The 17,709-nt window shown below is 51.7% G+C and overlaps 9 protein-coding genes across 9 annotated transcripts; 4 read left to right on the top strand and 5 right to left on the bottom strand.

Annotated features, from left to right (window-relative positions):
* Positions 1-9: 9 nt before the first annotated feature.
* Positions 10-2,201, bottom strand: EDD37DRAFT_632311 (uncharacterized protein). Its single transcript, XM_062816720.1, has 2 exons — positions 1,721-2,201; positions 10-1,665 (listed from the first exon to the last, which is right to left on the bottom strand). The coding sequence occupies exons 1-2, from the start codon at positions 2,126-2,128 to the stop codon at positions 244-246; spliced, it is 1,830 nt and encodes a 609-aa protein (XP_062669621.1). The 5' UTR covers positions 2,129-2,201; the 3' UTR covers positions 10-243.
* A 584-nt stretch (positions 2,202-2,785) lies between these two features.
* EDD37DRAFT_632307 (xylose isomerase-like protein) lies at positions 2,786-4,600 on the top strand. The gene is made up of 2 exons (XM_062816719.1): positions 2,786-4,321; positions 4,375-4,600. Exons 1-2 carry the CDS (start codon positions 3,234-3,236, stop codon positions 4,448-4,450), a joined length of 1,164 nt encoding a protein of 387 aa, XP_062669620.1. The 5' UTR covers positions 2,786-3,233; the 3' UTR covers positions 4,451-4,600.
* On the bottom strand, positions 4,601-5,951 carry EDD37DRAFT_666454 (inositol monophosphatase). Its single transcript, XM_062819270.1, has 2 exons — positions 5,504-5,951; positions 4,601-5,451 (listed from the first exon to the last, which is right to left on the bottom strand). Exons 1-2 carry the CDS (start codon positions 5,805-5,807, stop codon positions 4,631-4,633), a joined length of 1,125 nt encoding a protein of 374 aa, XP_062669619.1. The 5' UTR covers positions 5,808-5,951; the 3' UTR covers positions 4,601-4,630.
* A 216-nt stretch (positions 5,952-6,167) lies between these two features.
* On the top strand, positions 6,168-7,080 carry EDD37DRAFT_632304 (catabolic 3-dehydroquinase). Its single transcript, XM_062816718.1, has one exon. The coding sequence runs from the start codon at positions 6,458-6,460 to the stop codon at positions 6,959-6,961; it is 504 nt and encodes a 167-aa protein (XP_062669618.1). The 5' UTR covers positions 6,168-6,457; the 3' UTR covers positions 6,962-7,080.
* EDD37DRAFT_434615 (general substrate transporter) lies at positions 7,068-9,213 on the bottom strand. The gene is made up of 6 exons (XM_062812714.1): positions 8,694-9,213; positions 8,511-8,635; positions 8,087-8,454; positions 8,008-8,039; positions 7,559-7,951; positions 7,068-7,491 (listed from the first exon to the last, which is right to left on the bottom strand). The coding sequence occupies exons 1-6, from the start codon at positions 9,096-9,098 to the stop codon at positions 7,174-7,176; spliced, it is 1,641 nt and encodes a 546-aa protein (XP_062669617.1). The 5' UTR covers positions 9,099-9,213; the 3' UTR covers positions 7,068-7,173.
* Positions 9,214-9,482: 269 nt separating this feature from the next.
* EDD37DRAFT_434785 (shikimate/quinate 5-dehydrogenase) lies at positions 9,483-10,828 on the top strand. Its single transcript, XM_062812716.1, has one exon. The coding sequence runs from the start codon at positions 9,867-9,869 to the stop codon at positions 10,791-10,793; it is 927 nt and encodes a 308-aa protein (XP_062669616.1). The 5' UTR covers positions 9,483-9,866; the 3' UTR covers positions 10,794-10,828.
* A 35-nt stretch (positions 10,829-10,863) lies between these two features.
* EDD37DRAFT_565180 (repressor protein) lies at positions 10,864-13,407 on the bottom strand (the record flags this gene model as incomplete). Its single annotated transcript, XM_062814044.1, has 1 exon — positions 10,864-13,407. The coding sequence occupies one exon, from the start codon at positions 13,405-13,407 to the stop codon at positions 10,864-10,866; it is 2,544 nt and encodes an 847-aa protein (XP_062669615.1).
* Positions 13,408-13,715: 308 nt separating this feature from the next.
* Positions 13,716-16,468, top strand: EDD37DRAFT_436491 (fungal-specific transcription factor domain-containing protein). Its single transcript, XM_062812717.1, has 2 exons — positions 13,716-14,001; positions 14,094-16,468. The coding sequence occupies exons 1-2, from the start codon at positions 13,879-13,881 to the stop codon at positions 16,395-16,397; spliced, it is 2,427 nt and encodes an 808-aa protein (XP_062669614.1). The 5' UTR covers positions 13,716-13,878; the 3' UTR covers positions 16,398-16,468.
* On the bottom strand, positions 16,468-17,572 carry EDD37DRAFT_434586 (uncharacterized protein). The gene is made up of 2 exons (XM_062812713.1): positions 17,416-17,572; positions 16,468-17,357 (listed from the first exon to the last, which is right to left on the bottom strand). Exons 1-2 carry the CDS (start codon positions 17,443-17,445, stop codon positions 16,539-16,541), a joined length of 849 nt encoding a protein of 282 aa, XP_062669613.1. The 5' UTR covers positions 17,446-17,572; the 3' UTR covers positions 16,468-16,538.
* Positions 17,573-17,709: the final 137 nt, after the last annotated feature.

Genomic DNA, 17,709 nt, shown 5'->3' with positions numbered 1-17,709 from the left:
AACCAGCGAGCCTGTTTCCAGAAAAAGTGGCACAGTCTGACGGCTGTACTGTAGCTGGTCAGGTTCAAATAGGTATCATCCTTATCTTCATTCCAGAGTCCTTCACACACAACGATATAACGTTGCCCTTTGCTGGAGAAGGAGGCCATCAGCTCTACCGTACGGTGCTTCTATCTTGCTGTCGAGTCATTAACATATATCTTACATCTATAAATCTTATCATCTTATCGTAAATCTGTAGTCTCAAGCGACGCGCTTCTTCGTCGAGCCACCAAAGAAATCCTTGAACAGCTGGCGGAAGCCATACTCTTTCCCCTGGATCTCATCCTTGATGCTTTTCTCGTGACCGCGGTAACGCTCGGCGCCAATACCTTGGCCGAATTTTTCCAGCACACCACCTTCACGGTGCGGCATGACTGCGATCTTGACTGTGGGCTTGCGGCTGCGTTCAAGGATCTCATCCGGTAGCGAGGGCGCTACGTCCGCGAAGCACCGATTCAATTCGCGCTCGAGCGTGTAGTACGGCTTCTGCGCGATCTTGGGCGCCATCAGGTTGTACGAGCGCGTCATGCTGTTGAGGTTCTGGACCGCGAGCGTGTGGTATGCTAGTTCGGCTTTTTGCCAGGCTGGGTCACGGAAGGGGTAGGCTGCTGCACGAACGGGTGCAGGTGTAGGTGCGGCGGTTTGTGCAGGAGTATCTGATTGTGCAGGTGACGCTGTGGCTGTCTGGACAGGTGTATCTGTTGGTGTATCTGGGATGATCTGGGCAGGTATCTCTGTATTCCCGGACTGAGCAGCCGCGGCATCTTCCGCAGACTGTTCTGTGACGTTGATCTGGACAACTTCCTGCGGTTGTTCTGCTTGAGAATCGGGCCCGGGTGCAGGTGCAGTCACACCATATGCGATGCGTTCTTCGACAGTCACGCTTGCCAGAGTGCCGTCGGGGGAAATGGAACTGAGATTCTCCACTTTCCTCGCCCTAGGGTTGACCATTTCTTCGGCCAGAGCGAATGCTTTCGCTTTGCGGACCTGAGTCTCGACGCTACCACCAGCACTTGAGATGACTCGTGCTGCGTGTCTGCGCCAGTCGTTACGCAGACGTCCACGGAAACTTGCCACCGCCTTGACGAGTTCCTGCTGTTTCTCGATCCACGGTGGTACAATCTCCTGCCTTTGAATGATTTTATTCATAAAATACTCAGTTGTATCGAGAAACGGACTGTTCGCGTTGTAGTCCCTTTCCACGTTTGTTCCTTTACCTCGAGGAATGTTGTTGAATTGGCCTCGTGCGATGGCGTCTTCGATTCGCTCATTCGCCAGACTCGTCAGGCCTTGCAGACTGGTCGGCATGGGTCGATGGCCTGGCGAGAAGCGATCTTTGAGTTCTTTGCGATACCGTTCGCGCTCTTTCTCGGACATATCACTTTGCTGGCTCAAAGCATACTTGGAGGTCCGGTCGCGAGCGTTGGCCAGCCGATCTGCGCGGGATATGATCTTCTTCGTTGCCGGCCGAAGGTTCTTCACTGGGAGTGTGGGGGGGCGACTTGGTGTCCGCAATCTCTTGTGGCTGTCGTCGAGCATTCGAAGGGCGGAGTCATGGAGTGATTCATTGCCCGTCCATGGGCTTGCAGCGGCCGTGTCGCGTGTGCCTTTTCCTGCTGCACTCTGCATCTCATGTCAGTCGACAGACTCTTTGCCACCGGAAGTGCTTGATGCGTACTGGCATGGTGACTTGACTGATCGCTCTCTGGTTTTCAGCTGCGAAGGTCGTCTGAGCAATTCGCTCTTCTAGTTTCTTCTTCAAATCATCCGAAAAGCCGGCATCCTTCATCAATTTGCGGTCGCTTTTGCTCCCGGTATCCATTGTATCCTCTGCCATCCCGGCTAGCCTCCGTGACATGGCTCCTTGCTCTTGTGCATCTCGAGAACCATCTCCTGCGTCGCTAGCAGCATTCGGGGTCGGAGCCGGAGGCTTTGCGTCATGAGAGGGAGCTGTGGCGCCGAAGGGGCGTGAATACGGAACCACAGTCCTTGGTGTCAGGCGTGGTGCCTTCGATCCAGGACCCCGCAGCCGCTGGGCTCGAAGACATCGTGAGCAGGTCCAAAGGTGCGAGCCGGAACTGTTCATGCTGAGAAGGACAGGAAGGAGCGACGTATATCACAAAAAATATAGGGAATGCATCAAGTCGGAAGCAACGACAGCAATAGAGAAGTCATATAGATGGATGTACACACGGAAGCAGTCTGTTTCGCCGCAGCGCAGTGCAGCGCATCGCATCTTTTTTCTCCGCATCAGTCCGTCCAATCGTTCTACCTCTTTTATTTATTCATTCTTTCTATCCATCAACACCATCGAATATTGCGATATACCTTCGTCGGCGACGAAATGATAAGTCATCATTTCCGTACTGATCTCGGTCCAGGAGTGGTGCATCAGACATCACGGCGAGCCGGAGGATCTCCTTGTCACCTACCAATTAGGAGTAAGGTGAGGTGCCGCGACGAGGCCACGAAATCTCATCCACGGCCACATGCAGGACGATCTGGTTGCTCAATAATGGGGTGTCCATGCTCTGCAGAGTCATACTGGAGGTCCTTGTTGTTAAGCATCAGCAATACGGCGATCCTTTCTCTGCAATTGAGGCCATCTACTTGCCGGATGCGAAATCCTAGTTACAGCGCTCCAGAGACTCGGCATCTCCGCCGACTCCATGCCCCCCAAGGCTTTGCTAATGACGAGATTCTAGAGGTTCTCCGCCCACTGAATAGTTCAACTGACTCGGTACGGAGTACTAGGAAGTTAAAGATCGTGGCTTGAACCCACCCGTGGACTCTGGCTTCTGGCGGGAAAAGACTTATCCGCTCAGCATTCTTGACTTTCGGAATACCCCTGGCAATGCCGGTCCAGCCCTGCAATCCGATCCATATTCTGGACGGCTTTTGACCTCACTGCTGGGCCGCTGGCTGATATGCGAGAAACCTGCATGATTGTCTGATGGCTCGTGGAGCACAAAATAGTTGACAGGTAAGTCCTGACCATGCTCAGCCTGGTCTTTTGAACGCTCTTGTCAACCTCCTTAAATGCTTCCCATTTACTTGTCAACTCCTGGTCATGCACCAAGAGACAGCTTACGATAGCAAGTTCCGTCTCTTGCTCGGCAAATCACCACACTTTGGCTCTACGGTGTTGCCCATCTAACCCGCCCTCCTCAATCTCCTGGTCTTTTCCAAGGATGGGTGCCAGATTCATACCAACCATTGCTTCCCAGTCGTTGGGAAGAGCATGGCACCACAACCTCGAGTATAAGCTGAGCTTGTGCCAACGATATGCCTTTGAGTCCATCGAACTATTCTTCGAAGACCTTGATGGCATTGCTCAATCTTTACCTGTATCACATCCGCCATCAAGTCCTGGGACATCCTTTGCCGGCTCGACTGATACCCAAGAAAGGCAACTAGCAGCTGCAGCATACATTCATGAGCTTTGCCTCGCCCACGAATTGGAAATATTATGTATTCAACCATTCATGCATTATGAAGGCCGCCTCGATTCCTCTTCCCACCAGGCTGCTATTCAAGATCTTCATTTCTGGATCAGACTAGTTCACACCTTGGGAACGGACCTCATTCAAATACCTTCAAGCTTTTTGGATTCTTCCAAATGTACAGGCTCTCGCGATATACTTGTGGCAGAGCTGAGGGAAGCTGCAGACATCGGCCTCCGAGCCACACCTCCAATTCGATTTGCCTACGAAGCTCTTGCCTGGGGAACACATGTCGACACATGGGATGCAGCATGGTCAATTGTCCAAGAAGTCGACAGACCTAACTTCGGCACATGTATTGACACCTTCAATCTTGCCGGACGAATTTTCGCAGATCCAGCTTCACCTACAGGACTGACACCTAATGCACTCGAAGACAGTCAAAAATCCATTGCGAAGATTCGCTCGGAGCTGTCGCTAGCGATTGATAAGGTATTCTATGTCGAGGTGTGTGATGGCGAGCGGTTGGATGCACCACTATTACCTGGTCATGCTTGGTATAATGCTGAACAACCACCTCGCATGTCATGGTCGAGAAATGCTAGACTCTTTCCTTTTGAGAAACCGGGTTATCTACCTGTCTTGGAGATCCTCGAAGCCGTCTGCGAAGCTGGGTATACAGGGCACATCTCCTTCGAGTTGTTCTCAAGGACAGCGAATCAGCCTGATAAGGAAGTGCCTGAGCAGCATGCCAAACGTGCAGCTATGGCTTGGCAGAAGCTCTCGCAACATATGAGGTGGGACTCACCTCGCTCCATCCCTGAAGATGGTCATCGGTACGTGTAAGCCAGCCACCATTATTGAATGACGACTGACGTTGCACATATAGCACACCGACATCTGTTGACGCCGTGAAGAACAACTCGGCTTGTCAGGACTGGGATTACTCAAGTCCAAGGCTGTGATGTGCTGTATCCGTTCCGTCTTGTGACGAATTGCCTTTTGAGCGACACTTGATGCGCTGTTTGATTTACATGCATATATATCGTAAGCGGCTGGCGTTCCTGAATACCTCTTATACTTTACACTATATGAATATATGTTCTCTACACGATCTATCTTTCAGATTTGTCTAGTGCAACACGTCACGCTCCTGGCCTAGGATACTCCAGGCGCCGCACCCTTCGCCAGACTGCTCTTACCAATCTCTCCTGCCCTTCCCGTGCCGTTTCTTGAGGACCATCTGCCGCTGGTCGAATGGCAAGATACAGTCTACCGCCAAGTTTGGCATCCTCAATGCTCGCTGCATCAATATTCTCAGGCGGGTTTGCCGTCGTAATCAGCCCACCAGCCTCTTGCAGCAGACAGATGCCTGCTGCGACATCCCACTCCCAACAGCCCCCTTCCCACCATATGTCAAACGCCCCCATAGCAGTGTACGCGAGATCCAGGGTGGCACTTCCGAGGCTCCTCACGCCATGGACCATGCCTCCTTTTCCGTCCCTTCCGCCTACCTCGGCCGCCATATTGACGAAACTATCCACCTTACGGTGCAGATTTCCATCTGGCAAATCCCTCCTGTCCTTGCCCCACTCACAACCAAAAACACATTGTTTTGGAGCATTTTTAGGTATTGGCCCGACACCAACGCTGCCCAGGAGAGGCAGCCTTGTCGTCTCGTTCAGCCAAGCCCCTTTCCCTCTGCAGGCCGAGAACATCTGATTCAGTAATGGCGCATGGACTACGCCAATCACAGGCTTCTGGTTGACTACCAAAGCAATACTGACACAAAACATGGGGAAACAATGCGTGAAGTTGACGGTTCCATCGAGGGGGTCAACAACCCATGTCGGAGCATCGCTGACGAGATACTCCTTCGACGAACCTTTCGAGTACAGCTCTTCGCCAACGAAAGCATGTGCTGGATATCGTTTTCGTATCTTGGAATGTATGTACTCTTCGACTTCTGCGTCAGACATCAGCAAGTGGGTGTAACTGTGCTGACTGGGTTAATTCACCATTGTCCGTCTTGGTGACAATATCAACAGCATTCATTTTCTCCTCCATGACCAACTCCTCCAACACCTGGGAGTTTCCATCTGGACCGGAAGTGCCATCGGACCGTCGCTGCATCAAACTTTCCTGCAGAATGGTACCAGCTTGCCGACCTAATTGGACAGCGAACGAGTATATCTCGCTCAGTTCTGCATCGGAAATCTCATAGCTCTGGGACTCTTGCATCTTCACGGATGGTTCGTCTTCCGATGACCTAAGCTCGTTTTCTTCCGGATGTCTTTGCTTGGAAGCTTCCCGGACGAACATTCGCCTTCTTCGACACCAGTGGCATCAGATGGAGGTCAAGCCGGGGACGTGACGGGAATTCGGTAAGCCTCACGCTTAACTTAGCGACTTTCAAAACTGTCGTAGTCATTGGCTGTTGACTTTTGCCGGCGCCCCTGGAGAAACAGCGGGTGCTGCGGGTATTGATCTGCAAAAGTAACCCCCAGACAATGCAACCTAGGCGTCAGTTGCCGATGATCTCCGGCCGACCCTCACGCCCCCGAGACCTGGTCTTCGGGTTAGTATTCTGCCGGTCGGGGTCAATTCCCTCCTGTTTCGTGGACGTCAACCGATAAACCGTTGGTGCTTTGCGAGAGACTTCCATGGTCCGAAATGTTGCGACGACTCCTATGGTCGCCTAGCGCACATGTTTAGAGGTAGGAAGGTAGGAACCCCAGACTTTTACAGCTCCAGCTCAGACACACTGAGCAAGGCTGAAAGCATTTGCGCTGCAAAAATAAAACATTCCTTTACCGGAAAACACCTCTCACGACCACACTACCTCTAAGTTCAGGGAATTCACTCGACATATCTGACCTCCCTTGTCGAGATTCCTCTTGGCTCCATACACTCCCAAGCATATCACCTCCCTTTTTTTCAAACGACGCACCACAGCATCCGTGAAAGTCAACATGTCCACCCGCAAGATCCTCCTCATCAACGGCCCCAACCTCAACCTCCTGGGGACCCGCGAACCACAAATCTACGGCTCAACGACACTCACTCAACTCACAGACTCGATCGTCTCAAGAGGAAAAGACCTCAACATCACAGTCCACTCGTTCCAATCCAACCACGAAGGTCAAATTATCGACTTTTTACATTCACATTTCGTCCCAGATACAGCCTCCTCAGCAGACTCACCCAAACCCAAAACAGCAGTCATAATCAACCCAGCGGCCTACACGCACACCAGCGTTGCAATCCGTGACGCACTACTAGGCACGAGTCTGCCTTTCATTGAAGTACACATTTCCAATGTGCATGCTCGCGAAAGTTTCCGAAGTCACAGCTACTTCAGCGACAAGGCTACAGGGGTGATCATGGGCCTGGGAGTCTATGGGTATACGGCAGCCCTCGAGTTTTGGGCGCAGAAATGGGATGCTGAGGAGAGAACGGACCAAGGGGACCAGTAGGTCTATGTCTAGGTCTACTCATAGACAGCATGGTCTTTAAAAGCCTTTATCATGTCTCTCGACATGATGTGGTCAGGTTTGAAACGTGTACAGTAGTCTCTCTGGGTCATAGTCTGGTCATGACTATCTATGCTGCATGCATACGTAAGACATTCTTCCCAATCTTTCCACTTTCAGTCAGAGCTTCCGCTCCGAACACGGTATATCCATTTCTACACTTTCTCAAAACGACTCGACTCAGTGTTGTTGTCCTCCAATTGTTCCACGCCGGGCTTCTCCATCGCCACACTCTGTCGTCTGAAATCCTGGTCCTCAACACGAAGCTCAGCAAGGACAATCTTATGTGCCTTCCTTGCAGGGTGCTCGTTGCTGAACAGCCGATCCATCGCTTCAAGCGGGATACCCTTGGTCTCAGGAATCAAGAAATAAGAGAATACCACGGCACAGAGCATGAGAGAGGCAAAGAAGAAGTATACGCCATATGACATGGTGGCGAACATCTGAGGGGTGAATCTGGCGATAATGAAGTTCTGCAACGTAAAGATATCAGCGTCTGATTATGATGCTTATACCCGAAACAGCAAAGATCGGACTTACCCAGAGCCAATTGTTCGCCGCTGCAAAAGCTTGAGCGAGTGTGCGGACACTCTGGTCAAACATCTCGGAGTTGAGGACCCAAGGAGTGCCGTTCCATGTGGGTGTGTATGAAGCAGTCCATAGGTAGAAGAAGACCATGGCGCTGATGCCTCCTTTAGAGAGCGAGCCGCCTGTTTTCGGAGCCAGCCATGGCTTAGCGATAGCAATGTAGCCACCGATGTACCACATGCACAAAGAGCCAGAAACACCGCCGATCATGAGCAGCTTGCGTCGTCCGAGCTTATCGATCAGGAAGAAAAGCCAGATGATGGTAACGATTGTTTTGATCACGCCGAAAATGCCGGTCGTCAACAAGGAAGTGTTTGTGCCCGTAATACCGATGGATTTGAACACCTAGACATCCGTTAGTTGACGAGCTACATCTTGAACGACAACGAATCATGGCTTACCGTGGGACTGTAGTAATTGATAGCATTGATACCTCGGCAAGGTCAGTGTGAGTGTACTAGGATGATTTATCTGACTTACCTGTTGCATTCTGCCACAAGAAAAGCGATCCACCGAGGAGGAAGCGATATGTAACCTGTCGACTGTTGACGACGGCTGCGAATGGTCGCCAGAATCCCAAACCGATCGTGGTCCGCTGGTGCTCGATGGCATTATCGATAGCCATGATCTCTTCTTGCATGTAGACGTCGTCGACGGAGAGTTGACGAAGCCAGCACAGATTTCTGATTCCTTGCTCACGGCGAGCTCGTGTGAAGAGCCATCGGGGTGATTCTTTGATCATGAATGCTCCGGCGAATAGAAGACCGGCAGGAACAAGCTGAATGGCGAATGGAATAAGCCATTGCCGATGTGAGGGCGCCATGGTCTCGGATACACCATAGTTGATCCTGAAGGAATGATCAGAAAGCTGGGGCTGGTATCATCAAGGATGTTCTTCACTCACCAGAACCCAACCAGGCCTCCAATCTGCCACGAAAGTTCGTAAAGGCCGACTAGCCGGCCTCGGATAGCAGGGGGTGCAATTTCAGAGCAATAGATTGGGGAGAGATTGGAAGCACCTCCAACACCCTATATATTCCTTTTTATCAGCGAACGAAGCATCATTAGCAGGGAAACCAATACGTACCATGCCTGCGAGGACACGACCTCCATAGATGAGACCAAGACCGCGAGCACCGTTGGCGCCAAGCATAATCCCAGCACCAAGACAGAAGAGGGCGCTGAATATGAGGAGGCCGATTCTGCGGCCGAGGAAGTGACCAGCAGGGTAGGCGAAGAATGCGCCAAAGAACGCGCCAGCCTGGTAACAAGACACGATGTTGGCGCTCAGTAGGTTGACCTTCGATGTGGACAGGTCTTCGAAGTGGAATTCTTTCTTGAATGAAGATAGGGCAAGAGTGCCGCCAATGAATGCGCTGTCGTAGCCTATCATCATGGCGGCGGAGGCAGCAACCGCCGCTGAATAGTAGACTCTCCAGTTGTATACATTCTTCGGTGTTGGGCGGTCTTCGACCAATGTCAGGAGACCCATTGTAGGCAATATGTGTGGAAATCTGGAGGGATGGAACAGGAGGTGCTTGCTGGTCTGGAGTACTGGAGGAAAATCTGGGGATGGTGGCCAAGCGTCGGACTAAATAGCATTGGAAAGAGAAGAGCTGGAGAACGCCATCGAGGTCCCAGATCCAGACTCGGAACAGATCACCTAGGAAAGCTCGAAAGAATTTTCCCCCAGACACTCCACACGTAAGCTGGCCGCACAGATCAAGTAAGTCTGGGCCGCCAGCAATTGCCGTGTGGGCGGTATTGCATATGGATCTGCTCTTGAGCGGGGAAGATTGATGGCGAGTAAAAGACCGAATCCATGCCCACAGGTTGGGTCCAGACGGCGGCTGAAGACTTACCCGCCAGATTGGTGCTGCAGAAGACGGGTTTTTGTTGGCCACAAAAGTGTGCGGCGTCTGCCCGCAATGTCACATTTTGACGTACCCTGCATCGGAAGTGTTCAGAGTAAATCATTCCTCGAACTTTAAGCGGATGTTCATTGTTGCGCGCATCAAGGAAACGAGGATGTTGCTTGAGATATCGTGATCGACAAGGTCTCCCAACGTCTTCGGAGAGCCGAACGTGGTGAGTGTCGAGGAACGTTTCCACGATCCATGGCGCATAAGCCGACGTCTTGCAATACTTGAGTGATGCTAGCAATTGTTTGTGCGTCAATAACTTTCAGCAAACGTCGAACTTTGAAGATTGAGAATATCTCCGAGTCGAAACACAATATCATTCTTGGCCAGAAACAGCCATGACCGAATTCACCCTGCCAGACACCTCGTCGTTTGAGAAGGTGGCTTACCTCGTCGGCACCCCAATCGCACACTCAAAATCCCCGTCGCTTCATCGTGCCATATATACAGCAGTTGGGAAAAACTGGGCCCAACTGCTTTGTGAGACCAGCGACCTCGAAGGGTTTCTTCATTATCTCAAGCGCGATCCCAAATGCATGGGCAGTGGTGTTACCATGCCCTTCAAAGTCGCCGTGATCCCTCATTTGGACGAGCTCACAGACGAAGGACGAGCCATTGGCGCGGTGAACACTATCTTTTTCAAACCCGAATCCAATGGGTCCCGAAGATTCTGTGGGACGAATACCGATTGTCTGGGCATTCGCGACGCCTTCCAGACAAACGTGAAAGGCGCCCCATATCGAGGAAAGCCAGGACTCATCATAGGAGGAGGCGGAACTTGCAGGGCAGCCATTTATACCTTGCAACACTTCATGGGGTGTTCGCCCATATACATCATCAACAGAGACGAAAGAGAGGTCGAGGCTGTCTTACAAGAATGCCACAACAGGGGTGCTGCAGCGGACCTAATTCATGTTCAGACGGTTGCACAAGCGCGAAGCCTGCCAGCACCAGGTGCAGCTGTCAGTGCAGTTCCAGACTTTCCAGCCGTGACCCAGGAGGAAAAGGTAGTGAGAGAAATTCTCAAGGTCTTTTTGAATACCGACGAGAAAGGTGCGCTACTGGAGATGTGCTACCATCCGTCACCAGATACCGAAATTTCCAGACTTACGCTCGAAGCACGCTGGCAAGTCATTGGTGGCATCGAGGCAATGATCGGACAGGGCCTTGCCCAAGCTGGTCTGTGGACTGGCATCGAGATAGATGAGAGGCTAAGGAACGTGTCGAGGGAAGCGGTCGAAAGGCAGATGCGAGCGTCGCTTTGAGAACTTGCCAGCGAACTGCGCACTCTCGGGCGGGTTGACAGGTCGTTTCGAGCATATGTGGTGTCTAGGTTTACGTGAAGAATTCTTCGCCGTCGACCAGATACGATGTATTCTCCTTCAATGCACCGTGGACGGCTTCCGCCATGGCACGTTTCGGTGCCTTTCTCCCAGTCATTGTCTCGAATTGAGCGATAGCCTGCTCTATCAACGTCTCGATGCCATCTATCAAGACCCAAGGTCTTTTCGTTGTCTCTCTGAACGTTTTCATCTGTCGAACGAGGGGAGTCTCCTTGGTCATGTAGGCCATTTCAACTACAACCCCGCCCGTTTGTGACTGCATCCAAGATTCTGGCAACTCGAAATCCGCACCTGGATTCCCATCAAGGACCTCGTGAGTGACGCAGGATATGACGATGGTCGGTGGAGCAAAATCTGCTGGCCATGGAGCGTTTCTGGATTCAAGGACTCTCACCAAAGCATTCGGAGCTCGAGGGTCGTGGCCGTCTGGTTGAGATCTGGCCCACTCGTTGAAATGTGTAGCGATTGACATTGCGTTGACGGTGGTTCTATTGTAAACAAACGTGGTCTTGCAGCCCAGTTGCAGCATTGCATAGACTGCTGCTCTGGCCATGCCGCCAGCTCCAATAACAAGGGCGGTAGATCTCGGCTGAAGGATATTGCGTGGAGAGAGACTCCTGTTGACGCACGTCATGATGCCGATATAGTCGGTGTTTTCTCCATACCAGCCAACAATGTTTCCTGCACGATTCCTCTCTTGCGCTTGAATCGTTAGCGGAGGAATCACTCCGGCAGCGTTTTCCCGGAGCGGTACCACAGTATTGACTGCTCCAATAGTCCTTGCATGGTCGCTTAGAGAAGCAATGCTAGGCACGACTTTGACCTTGTATGGCTGCACAATACTCAGTCCACCCAGATTGTCATCCTTGCTAAGCTCTTCGATATCTGCCCACGATCTGATATTCCTAGCACTGTAACTATGGCGAAGTCCGAGCAGTGCATACGCTGCGTTATGCATTGCTGGGGATAAAGAACCAGTCACATTAGCACCAACAATGTGGAATTGAAGAGGATCAAATGTATAATTGTCAAAGAGAGCGTTGATGATTTGTTTGGATGACAAAGTTGGCTGAAAGGCGTCCAGGCGCGGCGCTTGTAGCTGTGGAAGAGCAGGGTGCGTGACGGAAGTCAAACCCCGGTTCGTGATTTGTGAAGTACGACCCAATGTGCCGACATTGAACGCTGAGGTAACAGTCCGTGGCCCTGAGAGGTCTGCCAGTTCTTCCATGAACCAAACCAAGGTCTGGTTGTCATGTTGAGAGGTTGGAAAGTGTATTAACCGAATGATATCGAAGCCGATGGCCACGGCATTTCGTTGAATTGTCATCAACATCGGATCTTTCCATCCTTTGTCGTTTATACCACTGGTATAGGTACCAACAAGCTTCGTGTAGCCCTTGATAGCCTTGAGTTGTGCCATTGTTTCTTCCTTAAGCTGGACATCGACAGACACGAACTCAACTCCAAGGCGTAGACCGTGCAAAAGAACATTCATTCGTCCCTCGGTGCTGTGAGGTAGCGTACTGCTGACAGAAAGCAGGATTGGTAACTTGAGCACTCTCCTGCTCACCGCCACCATTTTACTTAGATGTCTTGCCATAGTAGGATGCCACCGGTCGACATATATTTCCAGAACATCACCAGCTGACTCTAGCTTTTCGAAGTCGACCTGTTCAGCTACATAGTTGGAGAGCTTGACAAGTAGCGCGTGAGTGTACGTTCGTAGCTCGACTGCGCCATCTAAAGAGAATGGTGAATGATGGATTGCTTGAGCATGACTGGATCCGGTAATGTAGCGAACGAACCGGGAGAAATCCGCTTGGGCGTCTTTGAGTCGGAATGAATAGGTCGGTGCGGCTCGGTCTTCAGCGTCAGATTCCGATGTATCTTGCATGGATTCGTCCTCCAGATTGTAATACTCAAAGTTGGAACATCTGCGATGCGTGAAGTTTCCGTTGTCGAGGAGTTTTGCTGATCTATCATTGAGGCTGAGGAGTGTTCTGATTTGAGCCATATCCCTAAGAATGAATACGACAGGGTTTGTCTGGCTATACTGTCTGAGATGGTCTTGAAGGCTGCTGGTCAGGCTCCCCAGGCCACAATCGATGACACAGCCGTACTTGTTGTCCTCGAGCATTCGTTTGGAGGTCTTGACATCCTGTCTGTGGAACTGCTCGCTTCCGTGGATTTTGAGATAATCCTGTCGAGAAAGTCCATTGACGCTCTGGAAGTAATGGTCCTCGGTAATGAATCTTCGCCCAAGGGCAGTGGCAGCGATAAAGCCTAGTGACCTTTTCCCAGACGCTCGGATGCCAACCAAAACCAGGGAAGCATCAGGGTGAAATAAACGGCCATCGACCTGGCCCTCAGGCAGAGCATTCCCTATGCGAGAGGTGGAAGAAGCCGTTTGTTGCCTGGTATGGGCCCCATTGCCATCTGGAGATTGAGGAAGCGAGGCTGATGCTGAGATTGGCTGAGAAGGATGCTCAGTTTGAGAGCCTTCATGTGTTCCGTTCTCTTCATTGTCATCGTCCATCGCAAGCCAGAGGAGGAGGGAAGCGATAGCCTTACATTATCAGCATGAGCACAGAACCACACTCACCATTAACATTTATCTCTTAGGCGTGATTGAAAGGGTGGGAGGAGGATATGGTACGCCGATGGCTGATAGGTTCGCGGCTGGTGGTTGCAGGTAGCAGACCGAGGTCATTACGTTGCCGAATAGCCCGTTGGCCTTGAACAGCCTAATTTAGCGAGGCTAGGGGGCCTACTGTAAGCTAAAGCTCTCCGCAGCTGTCAATCATACGTTCCACAGGTGCATCATCCGGGGCGCGTCCACTGTACCTGCCGCCCACGAACCCCGTCTCTTCGGATGAGTTGATCACCTGTAAGCATTTCCATCGCCTTGCTGCATGTCGAACAACATCGACACATTAGTCTGCTCCAGCACAATTCGCCCGGACAGAGATGATTACGGCGATGGCTGACTTCCTTTCGCCATGCTGTAATGGCTACGAATAGCACTGATGCGCAGGGAAAAGCACCTCGCGCCAGTCAGAGCCAGGAAGAGGTTCCCAAGGTCGCACGCGCATCAAGGATTTCCCGAGCCTGCGTCAGGTGTCGGGCGAGAGTAAGTGCCCCGAAGTATGAGTCAATTGCAGCTTCTTCTTCGAGACTGTCTTGCCGGCCTCATCATGGTCCCAAGCTAACATTGATCCACAGAAAGATCGATGCGATGGCGTCCAACCTCAGTGTTCGAACTGCGTCACGGCGGGACAGCCATGCTTGTATCTCGCAGCAAACAAGAAGAGGGGGCTTCCTGAAGGATACGTGCGAGGACTGGAGAAATTATGGGCCATTGTCATGCAGACCGTCGAAGGCCTAGAAGATGCCACGCAACGAATAATCGCCGAAAACGAGGATGAGCTCTTGCGACTATGGAATCATCACAGACATGGCGAGGATCTACACAAGACCTGGAAAGAATCAACCGTGCTCTCAGAGCTGGAAAGATTGTTATCCAGGCTGGAAGAGCATCAATCATCCAACCTCAAACGAAAAAGGGATAGGGAGGACAATGAAGAGAACGACAGCTCTTCCCTCAGCATGCCTCCTAACCTTGGTTCTGTTGGTTCTGCAGCCTTGACACCTCGGTTTCGAACTGTAGAGTCATCCGACGATGCTCCATATGCTGATGTGCAAGAGTCAGCCCCTCCACATATGTTTGCGCAAGGTCTTCCAGGCCAACGGTTATCGACAGGAGCGGATGCGGAACTCTCGCGCCTCCCAGATGCGATGTCAAGCTTGCTCACTCACTACTTCACTTACACACATTGCTGGTTTCCTATCTTGGACAGAGCACACACTCTCAAAAAGTTCTATGAACATACACGATCTCATAATCCAACCCCTGCAGGAAATTCAGATCTTGCCTACCTGTGGGCAATATGTGCCTATTGTACACAACAGAGAAGCTCTCTGGCGGACAGAGATGCCGACGTCGACACGATGCGTAGGAAGGCACGCCGTTGCATACCGTCGGACGATGGCCCTTTCGCGCTCGGTCATACGCAGGCTCTCGTGATTCTTGTGTTGCTTGAGATCGGCATGGGCAATTGGACTTCCGCCTGGATCCTCATAGGCCTCGCTGTCAGGGCTTTACTGGATGTGATCGATTCTGGGGGAATGTTACAAGCAAAGCAGTCCACCGAGCCAGCGCGCGAGCAGAGTTGGACAGGCACTTTCCAGGCATGCTTCATCTTGGACACATTGATATGCATGCGACTGAGACGGCCGGCTCACTTGCGCAAAGAACACCTTGAGCCTGGGCAGCTGCTCGCAGAAGACGGTCTTGAGGAGTGGGGCCCTTGGAATGGGGATACAATCGACTTACCTGTGGATCCTGAGCCTGCGTTCATCAAGAGCTGTTTCAATAGACTGACGGAAACTTTCATGCTTGCAAACGATGTGTTACCGGCGGAAAGAGTGGCTGGCCTACAGCGGCTCAGCGACGCCTACCCTTTCCAAATCTCGGAGATCAAAAGGCGAGCACCCCATCATATGGTCCTGCAAGCTAGTTACTTCGTGGTGGTGGCGATCTCCTCGAGTCCCGAAACACGAGCGAAGCTCACCGCCCAATTCGTCCGGTCACTGGATGTGTTTCACAATGCGTGGTCAGAAGCGGCTGGTATTCCAGCAATTCTCACAGCATTGTTTCACACAATCAACGTTGCGTTAGATATTCCTAGGGCGGTTCAATCACTTTATTCATCTAGGCGACATGATGAAGTCCTCCCCAGGCTAGCGATGATCTGGCCTGGCTTCAAGCCGTTTGAAGAGGATGTCACCAGCGGATCCCAGCGGTCGGCGGCCAGTGCTGGCGTGAGCCTTGATGACTCTGTTCCGAATCGAGGCCAACAACCACAATACCACCTGTCCCTCCCTTTCCCATCGACAGGTGGAGCCCTGTACTACGACAAGGTGGATGCGCCAATTGTGGCGTCGAATGCGGGAGATCTCCAAGCAGGTGAATTCCACGACCTTTCGGCTTATAGGGCCATGGATCCACTGCTGCACCATCCGCCAGTGGTAGTTGACTACGGATTCGTGAATGCTGAGGTACCAGATCAGCCGCAGCCAGCTAATGCCAACTGGGCAAATTCGAGTATGCGACAGGGCACCGTGGTCGGAACGGCAACCTCTCCGAGCTTTGATGGGGATGAAATCGACGCATTATTTGATGAGATGGCCCAACTCGACACAACTGAATGGTCTACTGATAGGATGCAAGGGCTCAGAGATTTCGGATTTGCAGACGAGAGCACTTTTGAAGCTTTCTGCAACGATCCGGACCGTCTCATACTATCAAACGGCTATGCCGCTCCGACATTTGGATATCGCACCAACACGTTCGCCCACGATGCGCAAGCTACAATCTCCACGGAACTGGACAATCAAATACCTGACACAATCTCCCAAATGAACCCATTCGAAATCCCGAACAATAATTGGCGACCGCAAAGCTGAGGCACATCGTTTGATCATTACCACTGGTGATACAACTACATTTCCGTGCAGGATCTCGCGCAGAAACAATTATCTTATAGTGCGCTCTCGAATACCACGGGGCTTGATTCACACAAACAAGGTCAGACCTCGCCAGCTCCATCAAATCCATCGGTCGAACCAGCTTAGAACCTGCTTTTGCGAGTTCTCCAGACACGCCCTCTCCTCTGGGTTGTCCGGATTGCCTCTCACGGCGAAGCCATGCCGTCCTGGCCTATAGACTTGATGCTCCATTTCCGGCACCTTGCGGCCCTTCGACTTGGCTGCCGCATGGATCTGTTCCACCTTGCTCTTCTGTTCGAACTTCACGGCACTATCCTCCACGCCCCACCCATAACTCACAGGTACGACCAGGTGTTCGACATCGTCCGGCAGAGTCAGATGACTTGGATGCAAAGCCACCACCGCATCGACAAGCGGCACTTTCTGGCCAGCCTTTTCAATCATGTTGCTCTCCAGTCCGGCTCGAATTGCATACTTTCCGCCCCAACAGAAGCCCACCATCCCAATCTTCTGTTCTTTGGGTGTTGCGAGTCTCAATGCCTGCAAAAAGTCCATGCACACCTTGTTGGTAGGGCCTTCCTTGTGCCTGGTCATCCACAATAGAAAAGGCGGCATGAATGCGAGCAGCCCCGTATACAATGACAATTTCGACTGCTTGGCAGCATCGACTGGGATCAAGGTATTCACGTTCTTGAGCGGTACAGGATCTCCCTTGAAGAAGTCGGGGAAGTAGATCAACCACTCTCCACTTTTGGCGTAGGCGTCGGCGATGAGTTTATTGTTGGGCAACGGCAGGCTGAAGATGTCCGAGTACATGACTATGATGCCGCGCGGATTGGTCCGATTGCCGATCACGTACGTATTCAGGCCGTGAATCAATTCTTCCCTGCCGAGAGGTTGACCTTTGTGGATGGTACCCTATCGAATCTCGTGAGCGGAAACTCTTAATGTATTCGGCTCTATACTGTGGCCGTACCTTGATACACTCTGCACATGAGGAGTCCATTGTGGAACTGGGAAGCAACAATCCCTTGTAGAATGCTCGTCAGGCTGCACGTTAAACGCTAAATATACTTTACAGTACTGTAAGTGGTGTCAAAAAGTCTGCTCAAATGCTATGTCAACAACACTGAACTGTTGACTTATACCGGCCTCCCATGGTGGACAACCTGCGTGCATTTTATATGCAATAGCAACCGGCAAGCGCATTGTCCCGTCGCACAGCCTGAGTGTGCCGTCGTGGCCATCTCGGTCTGTTCTCGCGCTCTAC

The sequence above is a fragment of the Exophiala viscosa genome (genome assembly GCF_022695815.1).
Source record: "Exophiala viscosa unplaced genomic scaffold EDD37scaffold_6, whole genome shotgun sequence".
Taxonomy (NCBI): domain Eukaryota; kingdom Fungi; phylum Ascomycota; class Eurotiomycetes; order Chaetothyriales; family Herpotrichiellaceae; genus Exophiala; species Exophiala viscosa.
The sequence above is the reverse complement of the archived record's forward strand: the minus strand, read 5'-3'. Positions and strand labels throughout refer to the sequence as shown.